The 27,136-nt window shown below is 47.3% G+C and overlaps 1 protein-coding gene across 1 annotated transcript in view; it reads left to right on the top strand.

Moving 5' to 3' along the window:
• The window catches only part of CRAMP1 (cramped chromatin regulator 1), a 1,037,800-nt gene that overhangs the window by 214,341 nt on the left and 796,323 nt on the right, over positions 1-27,136 (top strand). The window contains exon 5 of the mRNA XM_078662937.1: positions 9,185-9,268. Within this exon, the coding sequence (XP_078519063.1) occupies positions 9,185-9,268 (84 nt within the window). The remainder of the gene's footprint in view (positions 1-9,184; positions 9,269-27,136) is intronic.

Genomic DNA, 27,136 nt, shown 5'->3' with positions numbered 1-27,136 from the left:
CAAGGCGAGGGAGCATTACCATTTTGGAAATGGCCACTCTGCCAGCAACTGAGAGGGGCAGTGTCAGCCAGAATTGGATCTGTGACTTCAATGCTCTCAGGGTCCTGCCAAGGTTGCCGTCAATCATCATGCCAGCCTCTCTGTATATGTGCATCCCTAGATACCGGAAGGTGGTTCCCGCTATCTGAAACTCGTGCGGGGTGAAGGGTAGGGGAGCGGAAGAGTCTGTAGTCCCGAAGGCGAAACCATAAGACTTGGGCTCGCTTATGGTAAGGCCTGAGATCTCCCGAAAGTCCTCAAATATTTGGGGTATGGGGCCCATGGCGCCCCGCAGGTCCCGAAGGTACAATATGATGTCGTCGGCATAGGCGGACACAATATGTGCCGTCCCATGTCTCAGGATACCATAACGGGGGGCCAGTGCCCTGAGTCTGCAAAGCAACGGTTCGAGGGCGAGGATAAACAGAAGAGGGGAGAGCGGGCAACCCTGCCGGGTGCCCCTGGCTATAGCTATAGGTCCCGAAATGTGCCTGGAAGTGCGCACTCTCGCTGTAGGGAGAGTGTACAAAAGCCTGACCCAGGCAACGAATTCGGGCGGTATCCCAAATTTTAAGAGCGTGGCAAACATGTAGTCCCATCTAAGGGAGTCAAATGCCTGCCTCAAATCCAGTGATATGCAGCCCTCCGGATCCGTATCCGCCCTGCTTCCCAGCATCAGCTGGGCCAAGCGTCTGAGATTCATGGCCGTGCTCCGGCCTGGCACAAAACCACATTGGTCGGGATGGATCAACTGCGGCACATATTGTATTAGACGCGTCGCCAGTACTTTGCTCAGGATCTTCGAATCAGTATTCAGAAGGGACAGGGGTCTGTAGTCGGCCAGCTGTATCCCGCTTTTGCCTGGTTTTAAGAGGGATGTGATCAACGCTTGCATAGACGATTGTGGCAGGGAGGCCGACCGCAAGGCTTCCAAATAGAGAGCATGCAAACGCGGGGCAAGGAGATCTATGAATGTTGTGTAGAATTCGGCCGGTAGGCCATCTGTGCCAGGGACCTTATTTCTAGGGAGTGCCCGTATCGCCTGTCTAATTTCCGCTAGAGAGATGTTGCGCTGTAGATCTTTACTTTGCATGTCGGTGAGTCGGGGCAGGACCAGTTCCCCCATGAAGGTCTCATAGGTGAACTCTGACTGTGGCGGTGGGGGGCTATACAGCGTGGTATAATAGTCTTTGAAAGCCGTATTAATCCCAAATTGGGAGGTGGCCAGCTTACCAGTTTGGTCCAGTATTTCTAAGATTGGGTGGCAAGGTGGGGAGTCTTGTAGGAGTCGGGCCAGGAGGGTGCCAGCTCGGTCCGCCTGTGTATGCTGCCTATTCGTGTGTTCTCTGTAGTCTATGAGCCTCAGGTCTTCTAGTAGCTCTGCGTGTCGTATGTGAGCCTCCTGTAACGGTGTGAAGTGTGCATTGGTGCCCGCCGCCTCACTCTCCAGGGATGCTAGGGAACCCTCCACTTCGCTTAGTTGACTGATGACCTCTCTCTTTCTACCCACTCGGGCTGCCATCGCCTCCCCCCTTAGGCAAACTTTAAATGCGTCCCATTCGATCTGCCGGGTACTGGCTGTGTTCGCATTCGTGGTAAAGTAGGTGTCTATAGTGTCGGATAGGGATGAACGGAAGACTGTGTCTTCAAGCAAGTCGGGGGGTAGTCTCCAAGCCGGGATAGGAGGCAGCAGCTTGCCCCACTGCCAGGTGAGCTCAACGGGGTTGTGATCGGACAGGGTTTTCCCCATGTGTTGGGTTTGGACAATGGAGGTCGCCAGGGAGCGGGAACAGAAGATATGGTCAATTCTGGTATGGAGCTGGTGGGGCGGGGAGAAAAAGGTATATTCCCTCTCCTGCGGGTGTGTGCTGCGCCATGCGTCCGCCAAATCCCAGCCCTCAGCCCAGCGTGTCAGGGCGCCCGCCTGTTTCCTGTTCTCAGTGGCCAATAGGGGGGGGTGGGACCTATCTAATGTAATATCGAGTACAGCATTGAAATCCCCGCCAATGATCCACCGATGGTCAGCCCAAGCAGCAAGTATCCCATTTAAAGTGAGCAGAAATTCCGACTGGCCTGCGTTCGGTGAGTACACACAACCTAGTACAATGGCATCCCCATCTAGTAAACCCCTCACAAATACATAACGCCCCTCTTTATCAATCATTTGTTCTATCGCCTTGAAGGGGACAGAATTGCGAAGCCAGATCGCCGCCCCCCTGGAGAACGCAGAATAGGAGGTGGCAAAGAGCTGTCCGCGCCACTTTTTGCGCATTTTTACGTTTTCAGCATTGTTCAAATGTGTCTCTTGCAAACAAGCTATCTGCATCCCTCTACGGTTAAGTTGTGCTAAAATCCTGTGGCGTTTGTGTACCGAGCCCAGTCCCCTTACATTCCAGGTGCACAAATTATAGGCATTAAGCGGTCCCATAACCTTTTGTGTGTGGTGGTAGAGCGGAGCTCATGAGTGACCATGGCAGGTTCGTCGTGGTATTATGTGAGAGTGCCCCGTGAACGTATATCCCCTTAACTAAAGGGTCCCCAGGCCAACGGGCTCGGGAGCCAAACAAGGGTGCCCAACGTGGGCACAAGTCAATGTGTTCCATATTCAGAACGGGGGTAGTAGGCCTCCGTTGACTGTCACTTTATAGCCCGCTCTGGCTTGGTAGCCCTTGATAGAGTGTGCCCTTCTGCAACCCACCATTCATGAGAAAGGGGGGGGGTCGGTCATACGTTACCACCCGGAGAGGACCAATCGTGTAGCCAATCAAAACTCCGCTGCCATCTGGGCTGTGATCTTTGGGAGCAGTTGCAGACTGTCCACCGACCCGGAAACTTCAGTGTGGGTGTCGGTGGTGACGGTGACCCCATCCTCGGCTGCCACCGCGTCGTGCGCGGCAAGGGCCTCCTCCGTCAGCTGCATCCCTGAGGAATGAGCCGTTGTCCGGTCCCTTGTGGTCTGCGCCGTCGCCGGCGACCTCCCGGAGGGGGGGGTTCGGCTGGCGTTGGAGGTAGTGCCCCTCTGGTCTGGCGGGTTCCTCTGTCTGTCGCTTCCAGCGTCGGCAAATGGGTCCCGCGAAGCCGGTGGTGCAAGCGAGACCTCCATCCATTCCTCTGCCTCCTCTGGCGAGTCGAAGAAGTGGGATTTGTTGCCATGTAGGATCTTGAGTCGTGCGGGGAACAGGAGCGCATACTTCATGTCTCTCTCCCGCAGTTTGCGCTTCACACCCATGAAGGTGGATCTGGCTCGCTGGACTGTGGGCGTGAAATCGGGATATATAGAGACGGTCTTGTCGTCATAGCGTATTGGCGCCTTCTCTCGAGCCACCCTCAGCACAGTGTCACGATCTTTGTAGTGGAGAAGGCGCGCAATCAGAGGACGGGGGGGTGCTCCCGGTTGCGGGGGTCTCAACGGCATCCTGTGCGCCCGTTCCACACTGTACAGGGCTGTAAGATCCTCCGGGCCCACCATTTTCCGTAGCCAATCTTCCACGAATTGGGTGGGGTTCCTCTCCTCGCTCCGTTCCGGAATGCCCAGGATGCGGACGTTGTTGCGGCGGGCACGTCCTTCCGCATCGTCCACCCTGTCCCATAGCTGTTTGAGTTGTTTCTCCACGCCCTCCAGCTTTGCAGAGTGTTCCGTCTGTTGGGGGATGAGGTCGTTCAGCGCAATTTTTTGTTCTGAGACTCGCTCCGCCAATTTGTTACGATCCGCTCGGAGCAGGGAGAGTCCCGTCGCCATGTTGTCTATACGTGTTTCCAGCGCTTCACGCGTGGCGCGTATTTCGTTGAGGATAAGGTCCAGCTTGGCGTCTTGTGATCCCATCCCTGTCGGTGGGATAATGTCCACATTAGAGGAGGCCAGTGGGTCCTCTGAGCCCGTGGACTGCATGTCCGTCGGAGCACCCCGGTCCTGGGTCTTGCCCATCGATCTGGTTTGCAGGGTGGCGCTATAGAAGGCGCACTCACCGGTCCGGAGGGTGGTCTCGCCGCTCCCCAAACTAGCGGGAGGGAAGCAAGAGTTTGCAGGGTCCCAGCGCAAGGAGGGTCAACGGCGCCGCGGCAATGATAGCGCCCCTGGCGGGTGTGTCGTCGCCCCGCGGAGGGCCCCGCGCCCTGCCACAGTCCTGGCTCCAGCAAGGTGCCGGGGGGGGGTCACGGTCTGCAGGTAGGGGGGTCACAGCAGAGGCCGGGAGGACGGAAGGCACCCCTTGCCCGGTCTAGCAGCAGGGATCACGTGGACTGTGGTCCGCACGCAGGTCGCCGTGTGGTTGAACCCTGTGGAGGTGCCTGGGGGCCCCCACCTTGGCGACGAGTGCAGGGGCCGTGTGCGGGTGTCTCAAAGTGTCTTCGGTGCCTCTGCCCTCAGGTTAACGCAGCGCACGCCAGACAGTGCGGGGCGCCGTGTCAGTCGCTCAGGGCATCCGGGGCCCAAAGGGAAGAAGGCAGGTGTGTGGCTCAGGCAGCCGTCCCGGTCTCCTGATGCCAGTGGTTGTCCCCGTGCACCCCCGGCCCCACTTGCCTCGCCAATGCTCGTGTCCGTGCGAGTGCCTCCTCACAGTGCAGGCGGGCGTCGGGACGGTCCAGGTGTCTCCCGCGGTCGCGGGCGGCCGCCCGGCAGAGCAGGTCCGTCAGGGGATCTCAGCGCCAGTGGGGAGGTATCAGGGTAGTAAATGGGGGCGGATGCCCGCCGACGTCCACGGGCCAGCCAGCTGATTCTGAGGCTCGCTCCGGCGCGGGTCCCTCACACAGGGCGCCGGCAGCAGTGCGGTCTGTCGGCCAATCGAGGCCGTGGCTCGCCACGTTGCAGCAGGCCCCAGCAGGCTCTCCAGTTCCCCAGTGTCTCCGGCAATGTCCGAGGGGGGCGGCTCTCCGTTGCTGCACGCCGCTCACCTCCTGAGGCTCCGGGCGCAATCTCTAGGTGGGTCGCACTTCGGGTAGGCAGGATATTATGCTGGTATCGAGGGCTTAGGACGGAGCTCCGCAACTACACGTCCGCCATGTTCGGCTCTTGGCCACGCCCCTCACTGACGTATCTATGATATTGTTTTTTCGGTCATGTTCTTGTTTTTATATCCTGATTCATTTGCTACACTTGCGGCCGGCCCCTGTGGTTGTGGGCCTGCTTATGTACTACTTTGCAAATTTAAATAAAGGTTTAAAAAAAAAAAAAAAATGAAAAAATAATGAGGTAATGCTATGACAAAAAGTGCCACATTATGCCGCATACTTTGCCTTTTTGTGCAGCATAATTTGCTCAACCCTGCTGCATAATTTAGCCCTCTCCTGCTGCGTAATTCCAGTGGTCCTTGGTATGTTACTTGCTTTCTTTAATCTTTCTCACTACAGCTCACTCTCCTCTTTTTAGGTCTCGGGCCTAGAGTACACTGCGCAGCAGTGTCGCGTAGCGAGAGTCCTATGCCCGAGGTTTTCAAAATGGACCTAGGAATTCCACGCAGCTTGTGCGTGTTGTTTCCTAGGTCCATTTTCTTTGGCCTTTGCGTGCGTGTACTTTTAAAACCGAACACACATTAGACCATGGGCGGTCGCGTAGCTCCGCCCATGGTCTATTGGTGTCTGTTACGCGCACCAGAGGCCATATGTCTTCAATTATCACGGCCGTCATGGCCGCGATAATTAAAGCCATGTGCAAGCTGTGGCGCGCGCTCGCGCACCACTCTCGAGCTTCTTTTATTTTTTGCGATCCATTTCACTGGGAAGCTCTCCCTGTCAGCGCCTCTTTTCTGTATAAAGATTTCCTTGTTAGAAGGGAAGTTTGCAATGCATGCATTTCTCTTATTCTATCTAAGGAGAGAATGAAGGTAAAGGCAAATTGGTATTTATTGTTTCTTTAAAAAAAGTTCACATATCTGGTTTCGTAGTAATGATTTTGACGATCACTTAATGATGAGAAAGGCAGGCTGCAGTTAATAACGAGAGAGCAAAACGAAGCCAGGAAAAATTCAGGCTGCCTTCAAATATCGTAGCAGTCAAAAGTCCAATTTTACTGTGAACCAGAAGAGTTGGCAGCATCCTGTAATTATTTCAGTATTGCTAGGCAGGTAAAAATCTGTAACAGTCTATGGCGAGCTTTTCCTGTTTATAACAAAAATGTAATTCATTCTAAAATAGTACTGATTTCAAGCATGCAGTTCTAGAAAGGAAAAATTGCTCAGTAGCCTCTTCGCTCAGAAAGAAAGCTTCCTGCATGGATGAGTTTCAAGACCAGATTGTGAGTATGCAGGGTGAGTGTTTGAGTATGCAGGGTGATCAGTATGTGAGTATGCAGGGTGATCAGTATGTGAGTATGCAGAGTGATCAGTATGTGAGTATGCAGAGTGATCAGTATGTGAGTATGCAGAGTGATAAGTATGTGGGTGTCCAGGGCCAGCAGTGTGTGAGTGTGCAGGGCGAGCAGAGTGTGAGTATGCAGGGTGAGCAGAGTGTGAGTATGCAGGGTGAGCCGAGTGTGAGTATGCAGGGTGAGCCGAGTGTGAGTATGCAGGGTGAGCCGAGTGTGAGTATGCAGGGTGAGCCGAGTGTGAGTATGCAGGGTGAGCCGAGTGTGAGTATGCAGGGTGAGCCGAGTGTGAGTATGCAGGGTGAGCAGTGTGTGAGTATGCAGGGTGAGCAGTGTGTGAGTATGCAGGGTGAGCAGTGTGTGAGTATGCAGGGTGAGCAGTGTGTGAGTATGCAGGGTGAGCAGTGTGTGAGTATGCAGGGTGAGCAGTGTGTGAGTATGCAGGGTGAGCAGTGTGTGAGTATGCAGGGTGAGCAGTGTGTGAGTATGCAGGGTGAGCAGTGTGTGAGTATGCAGGGTGAGCAGTGTGTGAGTATGCAGGGTGAGCAGTATGTAGTGTGAGCAGTATGTGAGTATGCAGGGTGAGCAGTATGTGAGTATGCAGGGTGGGCAGTATGTGAGTATGCAGGGTGAGCAGTATGTGAGTATGCAGGGTGATTAGTATGTGAGTATGCAGGGCGAGCAGGGTGTGAATATGCAGGGCGAGCAGGGTGTGAGTATGCAGGGCGAGCAGGGTGTGAGTATGCAGGGCGAGCAGGGTGTGAATATGCAGGGCAAGCAGAGTGTGAGTATGCAGGGTGAGCCGAGTGTGAGTATGCAGGGTGAGCCGAGTGTGAGTATGCAGGGTGAGCCGAGTGTGAGTATGCAGGGTGATCCGTATGCGGGTGTCCAGGGCCAGCAGTGTGTGAGTGCAGGGCAAGCACGCTTTCACCAGGCACACACACACCAGCAACCATCAATGCACGCTTTCACCAGACATACACACACCACCAGCCGTCAGTGCACGCTTTCACCAGGCTCACACCACCAGCCGTCAGTGCACGCTTCCACCAGGCAGACACACACCACCAGCCGGCAGTGCACACTTCAACCAGGCACACATACCACCAGCCATCAGTGCACAATTTCTACAGGCACACACACCACCAGCCATCAGTACACACCTCAATTGTTAACGCATCCACAATTAAGTATTGTAGCAATCACAGTATTGCACACTTTACATTTAAACATAGTCATCTAAAGCCCAGTATGCCACCATTGCTACAATTCCAATCCAACCCACATAATTCCACTACACACCAGATGCATACACTCCATAACACATGGCGAAAAGACATTGCCATTTACAATGCCATTTGCTCTAACTCAAATAAATCCGAGACCTATTGCATTTCCAATGCTTGTTTAAGTAAGGTGTGGACCTGGTGCTGTTGCATGCAAACTAAGGATTTCTTGAGGATTGGCACTGAGAGAACAGGATGCGCTTGAGCTATTAGAGTAAATCGAGATACTTTAGATAGTTTCATTCTGTTAAAAAAAAATGAGAAGGCAAACTCCCTTTTTACATGGCTGGTGATGACAACCAGATCCTTGAGACCTCTTCAGAACGACATCAGTGGCGGTAGTGGAGTGTATCATATTGCCAGAATTTCAGTTTCTGCTTCTTTTACCATTTCATTTTTAGATAATAAGGTTTCACTTTTGGTAAACATCTTCCTTTCTTTAAAAAATGGTTATTGTGTTCTATATGTCTCAGATTCAAATTATTTTGCTGCCGTACTGTTTTATTTCTCATCTGTGTAAGAAGGGGGGTTGTGCAGTTTGGATCCGAGAAAAGCTTCCAGTCCTTACATCCACTGAGCAAACATTGCCACCTGCAGAATTTCATATTCACTCGGTGAGGGATAAATCACAAGATTCAGCTGTCATGTGATGAATTTGAAGCTGAATAATTTACCAATGGGCTTCTTTGCACTGTTTGTTGTCTTCTTTGAAGAGTTACTGTCTTGATGATGAGGATGGAGTTTAATTTCAAATGAGCAGAGAAATCTTTCAGACTTTTCTAGCTATATTCCCAGTTCAAAGTATTATCAGCCCTCTTAAAGGACACTGTAGTTTTCTTACTTTTGGTCTTTCTGATAGATAGGGCTCATTCAACAGATTCCTTGTTGCTCTTTATCTTCCTCTCTTGATGAGGATAAATAAATGATTGTTTTGTTTGGTGTAGTGCTATTATTTGGCTTCACTCATGTCCTTGACCTCAGTAGATCCACAGTAAAAAACAGGCACAATTAACGTCATTGCCACACAGCATCTTGTATTGATCCACTTTTTCACTCCCATTGAATCTAGAGGACTTTGTTAATGCTGAGTAGCACCGCCTGCGCCAATGGCTACACATTGTAGTAAAAAGAAAAAAATCTAAATCCTATCTGGTGTTTGGGAAGATGTTCATGTTGGAAAACTGTGTGTGTACTTTATTATTTATCTGATAGATAAGGTTAACAAAGGTAAGTAACTTGTTTGACTGCCACGAAAGTAAAATATTAAACTTTATTTTTGGGTGTTTTTCAATGGCAATATATCGGGAATTAGTGTGATTGGGTGGCGAAGGTGCTGAGTTTTGACTTGTTATAGTGGGGTTCCAGGTTCTTTTTAAATTCACAAGCAATGTGATAAATTACCAGTTTGCCTGTGTATGCCTTTTTGTATGCTAAATAGCAAACACTGCCAGTTTGAATATCAAAATATTTATATGAAATTATTCATGTCATATGTTATCTTTGCTCTTGTTTAACCATTCCTTTTTAACCACAATCCTAATGAATATGTTTTTTTCCCCAGTATTTTCTCGAGAATTGAAGAAATCCTCCCAGGAACTCTATGGGCTAATCTGCTATGGAGAGCTACGAAAGAAGATTGGAGGCTGTAAGTCTGGCTAGCAATGCTGTTGTCAATGACCTATGGTTTTCATTTAAACTTGAATGGGGGTATTTCCATGATATTTCGTTCATTGTTTTTTTTAGTTCCCTAAATGTATTATTTACTATTTGTTCAGTTTGTGTATTTCTTAGTTTGTAGGAACCTATTTTCTTATTAAAGGTATCTTGATTAAAAGTTATGAGCACTCCCACTTACACATGGAATCTCTTAGCACATATCAATTACTGTATCTTGAGAAAGGGATTATTAGATTGAGAGACAAAGATTGAGCAAGTAAGAGAGATTTCGAGGGACAGAGACTGAAATTGGGATAGAGAGATGGGGATTCGGGGGATATAGAATACATAGAGACAGATTTTTAAAAAGAAACAGTTTTATTTGTTTTTCTTCCATTTCACAAGTATAACAAATATGGTAAGGGTCAGTTGGATTAATTTAATTTTTAACAAGTTATGCAAGTTTGGTCAATGCATGAGCTACTTATAACTTCCATGAAAACTATATCACTTTCGTACATTTTATGACTGGGTTGAAACAATATGTTCCAATATTAGGATCGAGATCAAACAATCATATAGTGCATTTGACATATATTTAATTCTTTACTTAAGTTTTTTGGCTGTTAACCAGAAACATTTGTAAGATTGTAGATTATAGCACCAAAGTACTGTTTTGGGCTAAGGCCTCAAATTTCACCCGGTTCTGCAAAGCAAGGTCAGACATTAACGTGGTTTTCAGCTAAGCTCATCCTTTTAGCTGGTGAGATCGCTGCTTGATTCTTATTTCAACGTGCTGAGGGGTTCCTGCTTTCTTTCAGCTCCTGTGTAAGAAAGTGCCCTCTTTTTACATGGCTGCCTCCACTTTTTGCTAAACTGCTGATTTACTTTGACTGAGTGTGCCCTGGGTTCCTGCCAAACAGGTAACCAGGGCCTATCTTCGTTCCCTGAACTGCATTGAAGACCAAACCCAATTGGCACTCTTTTGCCCTTGTAAATGGTACCACAGGTACCAAGGCCTCTGTGGCCAGGGAAGGCCCTTAAGGACTGCAGCACTGATGGTGCAACCCTTAGAGGCCCTGTACCTTTACACACACACACACACACACTGCCTTTGTAGGTGCGGATTTTGGTGCAGAACAAAGTGAAGAGTCGACATGGCACACATCTCTGTGTGCCATGCCTACAACCCACTGCCCTGGCATAGGTCAGCCACCCCTCTTGCTGGGTGCACTATACCAGTGGTGAGGATACAGGTACATGAGCCCTGTACCCCTACAGTGTCTAAGCCAATTCCTAGACATTGTAAGTGCAGAAATGTAATTAAGAGTATATGGTGCTGGAGGTTTGTTATTTACAAACTCCACAGTACCATAATGGCTTTACTGAAAACTGGGAAGTTTTGTATCAAACTTCTCAGCACATTAAACCCACACTTATGTATGTGTGGGATTTAATGAACATTCACACAGAGGGCACCTTAGAGATGCCCCCTGAAAAAGCGACCTAACACTAGTGTCAAGGCTGAGTGGCTGCTCACCAGCTGCCACCACCAGACATGTTTCTGGAACCATGGGTTGAGAGCCTGCTGCTCTTGGGGGTCTGAAACAATGCACATCCTGGGACGAGGTGCCAAGCCTCCTCCCCCAGGATAGGCAGAGTCCACGAAGGGGAAGCTTCAATGGCTTGCCACCTTTGTGAGCTTCCCTAGGCCTTTGCTGCTTCCAGCACTGGCCTCCACTGGTTCTGACCCCCACTTTGGGAGGAAGAATTAGCGGGAAAACCAAGTGTGGAAGGTAGGTGTGCCCACCTTTGCCAACACCACCTCTCAGGCGGGGAGGCGAGGTGAAGCACAACTCTCAATCCCCGTCATCTTGCAGATGGGGGGGGACACAGCCAACCAGAGTGAGGTATATGCCCCCCTCCCACTGGAGGGTGGCATAATAGGGCATGTACCCACCACATGGAAGAGACCCATTGGTCCCAACCTTTACTTACCTGTAACACCCCTAAATGTAGTATTTAGGGGCACTCCGGAACCTTGCCTCCTCAGCCACGAACTGACCTAGATTAGGAGGAGAAGGACCGAAGAGCCGTGCTGAAACTAATAGGAGGACGAGGTCCACAGACTTGGCCCCAGTCCTACCGGCCTGTCCCCACCTCCAACCTGCTCTAGCAAAATCCTGGTGTGTCCAGCAGCCTCAAGAACCCGAAGAACCTGCCCTGCCTTCCAATCCAAAGATTTTGTCTCCCACGAGCACTGGATTTGCTCACCCACAGACTCTGGCTCCAGCCAAATCTGCAAGTCACCACCTAACGCCTACAGCCTGAGTCGTGGCCCAACACCATGAAAAGGTCTCACTGGCGATCCTGACCTGAGATCTGGTGATCTCTGACTGGCCCCGAATCTCCAAGTGAAGCTTGCAGCCTCTTTCTGGCGGATCCCTTCATGACCGGAGCTGGTTTGGAAAACCCGACGCCTAAAGACACCCCTGCACCCGACGTCCCACAGCCTTGTGTGGCCCAACCAACGGTGTCCCATCATCCACACTTACCTCTCCAACTGGTGGCCACCGCCAGAAGATCTTTGACCCTGCAGTCTTTGTTGTAACCGGAGAATCCCCATTGAAATCAACAGGGCACCCGATGCCAAACCAGCACGCTGCACCCAGCCGCCCCTGCGGGTGTAGTTCGGGTGCTAACTCGGATACCCTTTTGCCCTGAGTCTAACAGCAGGAGCTTTGCTCCCACAAACCTGTGGCCTGCACACAGGCCAGGGCCTCAGCACTCTGCACCTGGCCACCCTAGTGCCACTTTGGGTGTTTCAAAGTGAATCCTTGACCCTGAGGGAACCCTGGTTCTAACCCCAGAATACCAACTCCCGCAAACTTCTACTTAGCTGTTTACCGATACCCACATTTTCCTGCATAGGAATACATTGACTGTTTTTCCTTGAAAATTGTTGGAAGTATGCAGTTGGTTTTGCATGAAACTTTGAACAAATGCAAATAACTAAAGACTGCTTTACTCACCTTTTCTCTAGGAAGTGTCCCAGTGTGACATCTTGGCATATCACACTGAGTAGAAAAAGTAATCCGTAAAGTAATCAAAAGTAATCTAACAGTAAATCCACTGTATTGAAAAGATTTACAAACCTGTAACAAAGACATTTTTATTCAGCTTGCTTGTATTGTTCAACCTGCCTTTAAAACTATCTTATACACTTACCTTTGCCAGGCTTGCTTGGTTCTAGAAAATAAATGCAACTAAATAATATTTTTATATAAATTAAATTGGTCTAAGTTCAGTCTTTAAATGTGTGACATAATTTGCTGATTGAGTGTGTACAACACATGCTTAATACTAACTTCTGATCAAGCCTTACTGCTCACCCACACTTCCACTGAGAGTAAGGTACTATCTACACTTACCTCTGACTACCTTTGGGGTTACACTGCACTCTGTGCACAGAATACCTCATTTTGGTATAGTATATACAGAGCCAGCTTCCTACATTCTGTACCTCCTGGGGACCTGATTATGCCTTCTCAAGAACCAACACTGTCTGCCAGTGGGTAGCAGCAGCATTGAGCTGCCGCTGGGGCTAGGGACTCAGAGTCCCAGACCTTACTAGCCTTTCACAGCTGACTGCAACCAGTAGTCTTTACCCTGCTATTTAATCTGCCCCAACGGTCCCTCTGTGCCAGGCCAAAGCCTAACCCTCAGCGCCAGGAAGAGACACGCAGGCCATCCCTTTTTATTTTTCTCCCTGGTAGTTCATGTTTGCCCAGAAGGACTTGTACACTGTGGGATTTTTGACTCAGAGGGCCTACAGTCCTGGACTAGCCGTGTTCAGGACACAACATCTTGGAAGAGAGCGAGTTACATGAAGGCTCACTGGTACTGACCTTGGGCACGCAGGCCGTGAGGTAGTGCCCAATAAACTTGGCGGAGATCGCATGCTGGTTGGTGCGGGTGGATATTCTAACTTGACTGAGACTAGTTGGGGTGAGGGGGTGAGCTGCATTATTGCTATTTCGTTTCCCTTCTTGGCTATTACCTGCATCCCTGGAATATCGAACTATGTGAAAAAGAAAATCCCCTGTTGAAAAGCGTCCCCGCCTCCCAAGACCGCACAAGTCACTACCATGGAAGGTTGTTTGACCTGGGCTGATTCAGTAGTATTAAAATAAATCGAGTTAGTGGAAACAATGATGGTGTTAAGTAGGGGCAGCCCTGCATAGTCTCCCTTGAGCCATCCCTTACTAGGAGGTGATTCCTAGGGAGGAGGGAATATCTGGTGAGGGGGACTGGGGGGAGCTGTGAAGAAATCCTGGGTGCCTCATTCCCTCGGGGCGTCCCAAGTTGACCCCATTCTGGTATGTCAAGGGTGGGGGAGAATGTAGCAGGGGGATTTCATTACCAAACTCTCGGAGGTGCTGTCTACCACATTAGATCCAATCCTGGCAAGGTTAAACATTATTGAAACTAGAATGTCTTAAATTCTATCCCTAACTCAAGAGATGAGGGTGCCCCCCAAGCGCAAACTGACCCGGCTGCCCACATCCCATGAGTCATCAGCAAACCTCAAGGGGTGTTTCTGTTCCCCCTTCAAGTACTGGGGGAGATGCCGGGAATGCCGTTGCAGGGGGCCCATTTTCAGTTTCCTTTGTGGCTGAGAGCTCTTATATTGCTGCAGAGTCATCCAGGCTCCAGCACTTAGTGAACATCCTTTACTTACCTCCTAAGGCACCTCCCTACAAAGATGTTCTGGGGAATGTGGCACATCTGTCTCTCTCCTCTTCTTAGCCTTAACAGGAGTTAAAAAAGAAACGTTATCCACTGGTTCCAGAAGTGTGCTCAGGGAGGGGGTGGCATCCCTGACACAATCTTTATGGTCTGTAGAATCAGCTGGGTGGGCAGAGATTGGAAGTCCTAGCCTGAGGATTGTGTGGTGGTCAATTTTAATAACCCTGGGATGCTGGCACACATTGTAGCCTCCTTATGTCCTTAAAAGCCTCTATATCAGCAGGGCATTCTTGCACTCCCCTTAGATTTTTTTTTTACAAACCAGTGAGGGTTTGTTGCCCTTAACAATACCCAGAATGGCAGACCCAGGGCTGTTTTGGGTGTGTTCGACCGAGGACAGGGCAGCCAGGACAGGTAAACGTGAATTGTTTTGCCCCCCTGAGTAGCCTCGATATGTGCGACTGACTAATTCCTACTCTTCTCTCTCCCTCGAAGTCTAACCTTGGTCAGGAAGTTACTGTGTCCTCTTCTGTAGCCCCCGTTGCAGTTACCCCAGCTGTGGCTACTTCAGCGCGGAATCAAAAGGCCCTTAAAATTGTGTCATGGAACATTGCTGGGCTCTCAGATAATTTTTCTGATCCTACCTGGGTGGAGTTTATAACTTCTTTTCAGATTATTTGCTTACAGGAAATATGGGAAGTGAATAATCGGTTTTTCCTTGAAGGTTATAAGGCATACTTTCTGCCCGGCAGCCTGTACCTTCAGGCAAGGCTAGAGGGGGTATGAATATATTTTTGCCAGTAGATCTGCCTGGGCAGGTTGTACACTTGGACGAGATCATGATGGAATTACAACGACTGAAGTTATCTCTCTCGGAAGACCCCCTTTCCTTCGGGTCAATTTGTATAATGGCTAAGGGTAACCCTGAACACACAGGGGGAACAGGGTGATGGTCTTGGTCAGGGGAGGACTTTGTTAGTGGGGCACTTTAACTCCAGTCACTGCAATAGCTCAATGCAGCTAGAGGATAATCGGTTGAGATGCACCCTAACAGAAGGATTTCATTTTGATCACTCCAAGAAAGGTCAGGAGCGGGTGAGATTTTAGCCTCCCATAATCTGGTATGCCTTGGAAAAATTGTTTCGCTCGCCTAATCCCAGTGTTGCCTCTACGCACAAGGGGAGGAGCTGCTCTTCTGTCACCAAACTCGAGCAAGTATGCAAGACCCGAAGTGGATTGATAGGGAATGCTCTAAAACCCTGCAGCTTTTGAAGTCAGCCTTGAAACAGGACCCTAGAGACAAGAGCCGTGTGGTTTGCAGCAGGCAGTACGTAAACCCAAGACTACAGCCTGGGATGAGGTAACCCAAGCCAGTGATTCTAGAGATCCCTTTCTTTGCTGGAAGGTAGTCAATAAACCCCTTTTTGCAGATGGGTCAGGTCCAGCTGTTTATACCCTCATATCGGGGCAATAGTGTGAAGACCATTTTGCAGGGGTCTACAATTTTTGGCAAGACGGGGAGGTGAAAACAGTATGATAGTAAGAGACATGAGTATGCCCCCATGGTCTTTACTCTGGAAGAGGTATCACTGATGTAATTCCCCCAGACCTGTTGTACTTGGATGTGGAGTTATGGGGCCCACTATTGACTCGGGTGTTGAATGTTGCTGCACGTCATGGGGTGCTACGATCTTGGCCTTTTGTGGTAATAGTACCAGTGTTTAAGAAGGGGGACAAGGACAATCCCCAATGTTATTGCCCCATCTCCTTGATGGACACGGTAATCAGGTCCTTGGGAGGGTTGTACTTAACAGATTGATGGAATGGTCTGATGCGAAGGGTGTTCTGACGGATGTTCAGTATGGCTTTAGGCCTGGCTGGTCTACGTCCAATCAATGTGAATCTGTATTTAATTATTAATAAGTACGCTGTTGCCAGGCCAGAGAGTTTACACCTGGCATTCATGGACCTGACATCTCTGCGTTAGACAGGGTGAATCGAGCTAAACTATGGGCCCTGTTGCTCAAGCTAAGAGTGCAGCCGGCTAATGCGTCACCACTGCAATCACCCAATCCCGAGACATGCTGGACGGCAAATGTTGCGCGGTCGGATCCGACTTAATGCTATTGCGCCAAGATCTTCGTTACGCCGTGGAACGCCTTACCCAAGATGAATCCAGGATTTCACGTGCAGAAGACACGATTGCTACACTCCAAAGGAAAGTGAACATTCTTGAAAAAATCACACTGTTCAAGTTCAAGTTCAAAAGACCTTTATTCAAATTTCTTAAAATTCATAAAAGTACCGATCATAACAGCAACAAACCATGATAATATATGTACATTCAAATAATAAATATAACATATGACATTCAATTCCATACAGTGACAATACAATATATTTCAAATCATTATGCTACATTTCCATTATGACACAAATAAAACTTATTACTATATTCAGGGATTTTTCATCGTTTTGCGTGCTCGTATGGCCGATCTTAAGAAGGAACTGGTGCGAAAAGTTAATTCATCACTGTCCAGAGCAATCAACATACTATATGAATCTTTAAGTGTCAGTGGTCTGGATTTTTTAAAATACGGAGTTAAAAACCATTTGATAAATTTGTGATAAAATTTACAGAAAAATAAAAAGTGCAAATCATCCTGTATACTCACACCATCACAAGGACACATAGTGGAATCAGCACTGTGACAATACCCCAATGGAAAAGACAACATAAATTTTACAGTGCCTGCCCTTAAACGAAACAATAATGATCGCTCCCAGCTAGTCATGGGCAGTGAGAGATAGGGCGGCAGAGTGACTACACAATCCATTTCCTATATATTTCATAACACTTGATTTTTGTGATTCGCTTCTTAGCCTTTCACTATTGTAAAGTGCATATAGTGCATTTTTGACCTCAACTTTATCCTTTGATTCTATTATCGTGGGATCGGTGAACAAAGTGCCTCTGTTAACTTCATTAAGTGATTTAAAAACTTCAGAAAACCATGGGATCCTCATTCCGTGATCACAACTTAAACAATCCTTTATGATATTTTGTGTAAGAGCAGCAGCATCATTCCTCCAGATTCTAATCCAGAAAAGTGCTGGTCGTGCTCTAATAAAATCACTTATGTGTGGAAGATTTAATTCGCTGTGACAGATAAAATTAGGTGAGGAGATCGGTGCACCCAACACTTTTCTGCAAAAGCGATTTTCCTCCCTTTGGATACAGAGGCTGTTTCCCGATCCCCATACCTCTGCTCCATATGTGGCAACAGGTGAGCACTGTAGTTTAAAAATCTTTAAAATAGCCTTAGTGGCACCTATTTTCTTTGGGCGGGGGAGACTCAGAACAGAGTTGTTGGCTTTCGAGAACTTGCTCGTGGCGTGGGCCAAATGCCCACTCCACGAGCCGTTCGCAGCGAAAACCAACCCTAGATAAGGAAATTTAGGAACGGATTCCAATTTATCTGTACCTAACTGTATACTATTGAGTTTCCTTTTGCCTGGGCCACAGGACATGATAAAAGATTTTTTTAAATGTACCCTCAAATCCAGATCCTCCATAAAATTAACAAAACTATGTACAAGCAGACGGAGAGCGTTAGGAGTGCGGGCCATAAGCACCGCATCGTCTGCGTATAAAAGCACTGGAAGTGGTTTCCCTAAAATGACTGGGACATCTGTAGTGACTTTTTTCAGGCAGGTGGATAAACCATTAATATAGATGAACAACAGGGGTGCTAAAACGCACCCCTGTCTCACCCCCCTCCCTATGTCGATGGCTCCTGATTCCTCTCCACCCATCCCAATACGTACCCGTGCTTTCAGGTCGGTATGGAGATAAGCTAAAAAACTTACGAGAGTATTATCAAGACCATTGATTGAAAGGATGGACCATAGCTTCGATCTATTCACAAGATCGAAAGCGGATGAGAGATCCATAAATGCGAGATAGGTGGGGGAGGAGCGGGCAACACTATATTTATCAATTATCAATTTTAAATTTAAGCATTGCTCCACTGTTCCTACCCCACTATGGAAACCCCATCTGACAAGGGTCTAAAAAGTCAGTGTCAGTTGCCCATTCCAGTACTCTATGGTAAGTTATACGACCCAATACTTTTAAAGTATTGTCCAAAAGGGAGATAGGGCGATAATTCGCAGGGTCAGACCTGTCTCCCTTTTTATAGATTGGAACAATAATGCTGGTTGCCCATGTGGTCGGCATGGCTGTTTTTGGGAGACTGTTAAAAATGTTAAGAAGTATGGGTGTCCACAAGTCAGCGTCATATTTGATAATATCAATGGGAAGACCATCGGGTCCGGGGGCCTTATTTCCCAGACTCTCTTTTATAGCTGTTTTGACTTCATGATCTAGAATTAATAAACCACCTGATTGTCCAAAAGTGAGAGGAGGATGCTCCTCTAAGGGGGCTGCATAGATTCTAGAAAAATGGGTCTCCCATGCTGCGCTTGTTATATTGCAACTGATTTGGGTAAGCTTCTTTCCCATTTCCCTTGTTTTTCTGACAGCTGACCAAAATGGGCCGCTGCCACCCAAATTTGCGCTAATTACCAGAGAGTCCCATTGTTCAGAAAGTAAATTGCCCTTCCGTTCAGATATTTTAGCTTTATAATTTTTCCTGGCTAATTGAACGGTGGCTTTACACCTTGGTTTTATAAAGAGAGCCTTTCTTAATTCTCTATTTGCCAAGGAGCATGATGAATCGAACCACCTTGGCTCTTTACCTTCCTTAGGTAATGGAACTGACAAAAGGGTTTTAATAGTTGAGCACAGAACTTCAAAATCAGCAATTAAATGGTCATGATTATCGCTTGGGGACAAACAAGAATCGATCAGATGTGGATATAGCGTTTGTACGCTGTCTAAAATAGCACCACAATCCACTCCCCTCCATTTTAACCGAAGGCCATCAATTGATGGAGTGATGTCCCTTGCACCATTTAGATTCGTAAAAATCGGACTCGGAGCAAGATCCAAAATTACAACCAATGGGTTATGATCACTGAGGGGTGTTTGTACCACGGAAGTTTTTACTATACAATCTGTTAACAGTGGTGACGTAAATACATAATCAATGGTAGAGCTACTGTCCCTACCAATAAACGTTGGAGCATAAGGGGAGTCAGGGTTATGTCCTATTCTCAAAGCATCAGCTAGGTCAAATTCGGTGAGTAATTTGGACAATTCCGAACCCCTACGCTTCGCTGGATCAGAATAGGTCTGATTAACAGATCCAACACTCACTGCTAATTTTGCATTGAAATCACCCCCTATTAAAATACCTGACTTATTGTCTACTGAAAGGGAACATTCCAATTTGCTTAAAACCTTGGATAATGCCAAAAAGTTCTTGTTCGGTACGTGATAAAAATCATTATTATAAAAATTAATTAAATAAACTGTGGTCTTTGACTTCAACTTGTATTCAAGAATCTGGATATTGGAATTACCAGGACCATCGTTCTGCAGGTTTCTAATTGTGCCGCCTGCAAGAATCTTAATCCCAACAAATAGGCCACCCACTGCTCGGCCAAAACTCGGTTTAGGTGATGTTAGGCTGAAACAGTGATAGCCCTCTATGTACAAATTGCCAACAGCCCATGTTTCTTGAAACATAAGAATATCCGCATCGTTAATTATCTCAATCCATGCAGGGTCCAATAGCTTAGATTCTAATCCTGCAACATTCCAGCTTAAGATTGATAACCCATGGATATTACAACATTTACCTGGCCTTACCCCAGTACTCCCTGCTTCCTCAAGGGTCGTATTAACAACAACAGGGAGATTACTATTAGCGGGCGTCGATTCCATAATTTCCAATATGCCATTCAAAACCTGACAGTCTGCGGCTAAAGCTGGATGTCCCTCTTGTGTACTGACTGTGGCTTGGCTATGAATGTCTGTGTTAGGCAGTATATCCAGTCAATCCTGCTCATCTAGATTTGAAAAATATTCAAATCGATTATGCGTGGGAATGTTGAATGTTGACCTTACTTCGGTTATCGGTTGAAACTGATGAGGGTCGGGGGCAGGATAGGACCTATCTCTGTAGTTATATTGGTGCATGTTTGAGAATTGAAAATGATGCGGGGAATGAGAAAGGGGTACTGACATTGGGATCTGGTTCCGCCAATTGTGGCCATTCAAATGGCCAAAATCCTGGTTTTGTAAAAAGAGCGGTGATTTGATCCTTGCACCAAAATTCGAATCTTGATAAGAGGTGGTGGGGTGGTTCACCATAACTTGTTTTGGAGGTATCAAGTGTCTATAAAAATAGCCTAGTGGGAGGAGTGTGGTATTGAATTCCCAAGTTGAGGGTAATGGGGCACTTGCTAGTGTTTTCTCTGCCCATTGTGGGTTCTTAAAATTAATTGTAACACAATCACCCTCAAACTTTTTTCTAAGTGGGCCTATCCAACCCACTGCACCTTCTATAGGAAAATTGCAGTTTGCAATTAACCAATGTAAGGTTTTATTTTTAAGGGATGTAGGTGTTTCCTCTTGGTCCTTCCTTAATTTAGAAACATTGACTAGAACAAGGACATAAGCCCCGCATTCTGGTGGGAGATTAATACGGGAAGGAGCCTGTCTAGTTGTTTTTTGTAGCGGTTGGACCAAGGTGGAACCACTTACGGGATTCGAATGCTGGCCCACCATAGGCACACTTGTCTGTTTGGTATTCTGATCCTTCCTTATAACTGAGGGTACATTGTTACAATTAGCTATTGGTTGGCTAACACTTATCCCCTTCGGTGGAACTAGGGGTGGTTTGGGAGTAATAACTACGTTTGTAGTTAGTGCTTGAGAGGTGTTAGGTTCAGGACCTACTGTTTTGATGGAAGTAGGTTTAGTTACATCATTTGCAACGTTTATTTTGGATAGGCTCTTGATAGGGGTAATTAGTTCAGCTATTTGGTTTTCTATCCGGGTGAGCCTGCTTTCGATGGGGGATAGATAAATGCTAAGAAGTTCACCCAGTTTTGCCAGCATAAAATCGTTTGCTGTTTCAGTGTGGTCATTTGTTTTACCATCATTTACTACTATCCCACCCTGCTGCTCCTCCTCTCTTTCTTCATCCTCGTCATCCTTAGTAGTCTCCTTAGTCCTGCTTGTGTTTGGATTGGAATTAGAATTTGCATCTTTCCCAATTTGACTTTGGGGTAGGGCATGTTTTCTAGCTTTCGGAAGTTGAGGCTTAGGTGCATATTGTTTTTGTTGTCGTTTTTTAATAGCACCCTCGCGTCTGCCCCTTAATTCCCTCGTGTTTTCTGCTGATATAATTTCAGGGGTGGGGGTCATATGCAAGTCAGGGGTCTTCTCTAAATCCATGCTAATATCTGTGTCGGAGTCTATCAAGGGAATAGAGGCAGATAGATTTACTTAGTTTGGGATGGTATGAATATCGACACACGCGTTTATTAAGGGTCTAATGTTAGTAGGCAAGACCTTGATCGGTGTGGTGGCGGAAGCAATAAGTCCCAGGGAAGAACGTTTGGCATGGGCAAGATCTTGTGAAACCCTACGTTCTAGGAGAGATATGCCCTGGTTTATAGCATCATTGGCCTTAATTATGAAGTTGTCAATAGGGCCAGTTTTGGAGCTACCCCCAGCAGGTGCTGTTCTACTTCCACTCCCCCTTGGAGACATATTAACAGTAGGTAGTAGTAAACTAAGCCTATCACGGAGTGGGATCAAAATTAGAAACATGTTAGGCACTTCAGTGTTCGAGGCATATGGGCTGCAGATGGTACATTTATGAATAGATCGCCATCTGGTGTTGGGCTCGGATGATTGCACTTGTTTTTCTTCTGGAGAAGTCTTTGTCGTCATAGATGACTCCTCCTCTTGGTGTTAGTGCGCATGGGCATCGGCTCCATCCTTAGATTGTTTTTTTCCGCCATCGGGTTCGGATGAGGATCGAAGCGCTCCGGACCGACTTCGATAAAGAAGGCTATATTCGGCGCGTAACCCTTTCCAATTCGACGGTATTGTTATCGAACGCGACTTCACTTCCATACCGACGCGTTTCGAAGGACGACGACTACGAGAAAATCGACGTAGTCCAGCCCGGGGTCCATGGAAAGGACTCCATTTAAAAAATGTCCAACGTGTGGTGCTAAGTTCCCACACAAGGACCTACACGAGGTGTGCAACCTCTGCTTGTCCCCTGAACACGAATCCAGGGACTGTGAGGCCTGTGCAGCGTTCTCTTCAAAATCGACGATTAGAAACCGTCGAGCCCGAAGACACGAGGTATCGAGAATGCAGTCACAGGCAATCCCGGAGCTGTTTGAGGACCAGCACCCAGAAGAGGAGGAAGAAGAGGCCGACGAGGCGGGGTCTGAAGCGGACGAGTCCGACGTCGAGGAAATCGACGTCCAACAAACCGTGAGTGACGACATCCCTTTACCAAAAAACAGACCCCGCACGGTGTCGACCCCGCCTTCGAGCCCGGTCAGACAACTGAAAAAAGTTTCCGACGCCCCGCCTTCGAACCCGGCAACGAAACCGAAACCGAAACACTCGGTCTCCCATCATGGCGGCTCCGACAAACGGGCCACATCGACACCGAAGCTCCAAGTCAAGGAAAGCTCGAAGTCGAAGCAGTCCATGTCGACACCGAAACATGTTTCGACGTCGAAAACACCCTCGACACCGGGGACATCTTCCATACCGAAGACATCGGATCCGAATAAAATATCGGTGCCGAAAATACAAATGGACAGTAAGAAGAAAAAACACCTTTCGGACCCGAAAACTGCGGTACCGACACAGGAATACAAGACCGATCCTAAACAAAAGACTCTGTTTATTGATCCAAAAACTGGCAAGGTAGTCACAGAACTACCTAAAAAGAGGAAGAATGAACATTCGGACGACAAAACTCATCCGAAGAAGAGAACAATGGGGACAAATACAACTCCTCCCCATTCTCCAAAACCTAGACACACACCATCTTCTCCTCTTCCTCACAATAGAACAAATATTCCTCCCACACGACCATCTACACCTACAACAGATGTAGAGAGCGACACAGGGGAGGGGGAACATCCTGGGGATGATGAAAACACAATCCCAGAGGAGGCAGACCCATGGGAAGAGTACAATGTAGGGTCAGATAACGATAACGACCCTGAATTGTATCCTTCAAAACCCTCACCTCCTGATGATAATACTGGGTTTGCGCAACTCATTAATAGAGCAGCAACATATCACAAGGTAGAACTACACGCAGAACCACAAATAGAGGATTTCTTATTAGAAACACTACCTACTGCACAAAGGACATCAGGAACACTACCAATGCTTAAGGGCCTTCTCAGTCATACATCAGAGATATTCAAAGACCCAGTGAGGGCTAGGGTACTGAACCCAAGAATCGATAAAAAATATAGGGCAGCTCCAAAAGACCCAATATACATTAAAGGACAAATTCCTCTAGACTCACTAGTGGTCACAAACTCTCGTAAGAGAGCAAACTCTTTATCTACGGGAGAAGCTCCACCTCCTGACAAAGAGTCTAAGCTAATAGATGCCTCTGGCAAGAGAGTAGCATCTCAAGCGGCAAACAGCTGGCGCATAGCTAATACGCAAGCACTACTTGCAAGATATGACAGAGCGCATTATGATGAGTTAGAAAAACTCATCACACATCTCCCTAAAGAACATCAAAAGAGGGCAGATCAACTCATACAAGAAGGGAAGTTAATTACTAACACTTCAATAAAGTGCGCCCTAGACGCGGCAGACACTGCAGCAAGATCTACAAACACAAGCATCATGTTAAGGAGACATGCATGGCTCAGGGTATCAGGGTTCAAACAAGAGGTACAAACATCGTTACTGAACCAACCCTTTGATGGGAAAACACTTTTCGGCACAGGGACAGATGAGGCCTTAGAAAAGATGAAAAAAGATACCGAAACGGCTAAATCAATGGGAGCATTGCAACAGCCAACACAGAGGTTCCTTTCGTAGGTCCACCTATAGAGGAGGATCCAAAAATACAGGTACAAGCCAGCAACAAACCTCTTTTACACCTACATCACCCAGAGGTAATTCTAGAGGTGGCTACAGAGGTAACAACAACAAGGGTAGAGGTCGCGGAAACAACAACAACCGCAACTCTCCAACCCCAAAGCAGTGACTTCATACAGCTCCCCCCAGACCATATAACACCGGTCGGGGGACGCCTATCACAGTTCCTACCTGTCTGGGAAAACATCACATCAGACAGGTGGCTGAGACAAATTATCCAACATGGTTATTGCCTGGAACTCACATCTACCCCACCAAACATCCCCCCCCCAAACAGCGTCCAATGAAACAAGATCACCTGACACTATTAAAGCAGGAAGTACTATCCCTACTAGGAAAGCATGCCATAGAGAAGGTTCCACAGCACCAACAAGGAACAGGAGTATACTCCCTATACTTCCTAATTCCCAAAAAGGATGGGTCTCTAAGGCCGATACTGGACCTAAGACCTCTCAACGCATACATAAATTCGGAACATTTCTACATGGTCACGCTCCAACAGGTACTTCCTTTACTGAAGAAAGGGGACTTTCTTTCTACACTGGATCTAAAAGACGCTTACTTTCATATCCCAATTCACAAAGCCCACAGGAAATACCTCCGGTTTGTGGTAGAAGGACAACATTATCAGTTCAAAGTCCTTCCGTTTGGTGTCACAACGGCACCAAGGGTGTTCACAAAATGCCTGGCAGTGGTGGCAGCTCACCTAAGAAGACAACAAATACATGTCTTCCCGTACTTGGACGACTGGCTAATAAAGGCCAAGTCACAAGAGGAATGTCTTCAAAACACACAAAAGACAATTCAGCTACTACACCAGCTAGGGTTCACGGTGAACTACACAAAGTCACACCTACAACCAAGCAAGGTTCAACAATATCTGGGGGCTACTATAGACACAGAAAAAGCCAAAGTATACCCCAACCCAGTCAGGATCCAAACAATGGTAACAATCATTCAAAGATTCCAGCCACAACACTTACTACCAGCAAGAGTGTTCATGCAGCTATTAGGGATGATGTCATCCTGCATACTGCTAATACCATATGCCAAATTACAAATGCGCCCGCTACAAGAATGTTTAGCGACACAGTGGAATCAGGCTCAAGGGCAGATTACAGATCTGGTGTTGGTAGACGACCGCACACACCGCTCTCTGAAGTGGTGGAACACAACAAACATTGCCAAGGGGCGGTCGTTCCTAGAACCAATTCCACAGGTGACAATAACAGCGGACGCATCGCTCACAGGATGGGGAGCACATATGGAGAAATACACAGTACAAGGAAGGTGGAGTGTGCAGGAAAGAAGACTGCACATCAATCATCTAGAACTACTTGCAGTGTTTCTAGCATTAAAAGCCTTCCAAATGCATGTTACCAACAAAGCAGTCCTGATCAGAACAGACAACATGACAGCAATGTATTATATTCAAAAACAGGGGGGGACACACTCTCTCCAACTATCCAAACTAGCACAGGAAATTTGGAGATGGGCCATTCCTCAAAACATCTACCTGTTAGCCGAACACCTACCAGGAGTCCAAAACCAGATAGCAGACATCTTAAGCAGACAGTCGGAACAAATACACGAATGGGAACTGCACCAACAAATACTGCAGCCATTCTTCCAAAGATGGGGACAACCAGAGATAGACCTCTTTGCCACTCATCAGAACGCAAAATGCCAAAGCTTCGCGTCCAGGTACCCACACCGCCTGTCGCAGGGCAATGCGTTATGGATAAATTGGTCCAACAAATTTGCATACGCTTTTCCCCCTCTCCCACTAATCCCATTAGTGGTCAGAAAGCTGCAACAACACTCAATGACCATGATACTAGTGGCACCCACGTGGGCACGACAACCGTGGTTCACCACGCTCCTGCAACTCTCACAAGTGCCACATCAAAAGCTACAAATTCTACCCATGCACCTTACACAGAACCATGGAGAAATAATGCACCCAGATCCCACACAATTGAACCTAGCGATCTGGCTCCTGAAATCCTAGAATTTGGGTACTTAGATCTACCCCCAAATTGCATGGAGATAATTAAACAAGCAAGACGTCCTACCACCAGAGCGTGCTATGCAGCTAAGTGGAAGAGGTTTGCTATACACTGTACTAACAACAATATCAACCCTCTGGACGTATCAACAAGGGAGATTATTTGCTACTTATTACACTTACAGCAATGTAATCTAGCGTACACATCTATCAGAGTACATCTAGCAGCTATAGCAGCGTACATACAAAACAGGCAGCACATATCACTGTTCAGAGTACCAGCGATAAAAGCATTTATGGAAGGCCTCAAAAGAGTCATTCCACCAAGGTTACCACCTTCCCCAGTCTGGAACCTCAACGTAGTACTCACCAGACTAATGGGCCCACCTTTCGAACCTATGCATAGGTGTGAAATACAATTCCTTACATGGAAGGTGGCTTTCCTTATAGCCATTACCTCACTTAGGAGAGTAAGTGAATTACAGGCATTGACAATACAAGAACCATTCCTACAGTTACACCAGAATAAAGTGGTTCTTAGAACAAACCCAAAGTTCTTACCTAAAGTAATTTCGGCATTTCACATCAATCAGCCAGTGGAACTACCAGTCTTCTTTCCAAAGCCACAGACGGTGGCAGAAAGGGCTCTACATACACTAGATGTCAAAAGAGCCATTTTGTACTACATAGAAAGAACACAAAACTTCAGGAAAACTAAACAACTATTTGTAGCATTTTCACCGACACATAAGGGCAATCCTATCTCTAAAGCAGGCATCGCTAGATGGATTGTAAGATGTATACAAATATGTTACATTAAAGCAAAGAGAACATTAACTGTTCCTCCTAGAGCTCATTCTACACGAAAACTAGGAGCATCTATGGCATTCTTAGGGAACATTCCCCTAGATGACATATGTAGAGCAGCAACTTGGTCTACACCACATACATTCACGAAGCACTACTGTGTTGATGTACAGGCTACACAACAAGCCAGAGTGGGCCAAGCTGTATTAAAAACT

Source organism: Lissotriton helveticus, chromosome 10 (genome assembly GCF_964261635.1).
Source record: "Lissotriton helveticus chromosome 10, aLisHel1.1, whole genome shotgun sequence".
Lineage (NCBI taxonomy): Eukaryota > Metazoa > Chordata > Amphibia > Caudata > Salamandridae > Lissotriton > Lissotriton helveticus.
This window is presented reverse-complemented; position numbering and strand designations above follow the sequence as displayed.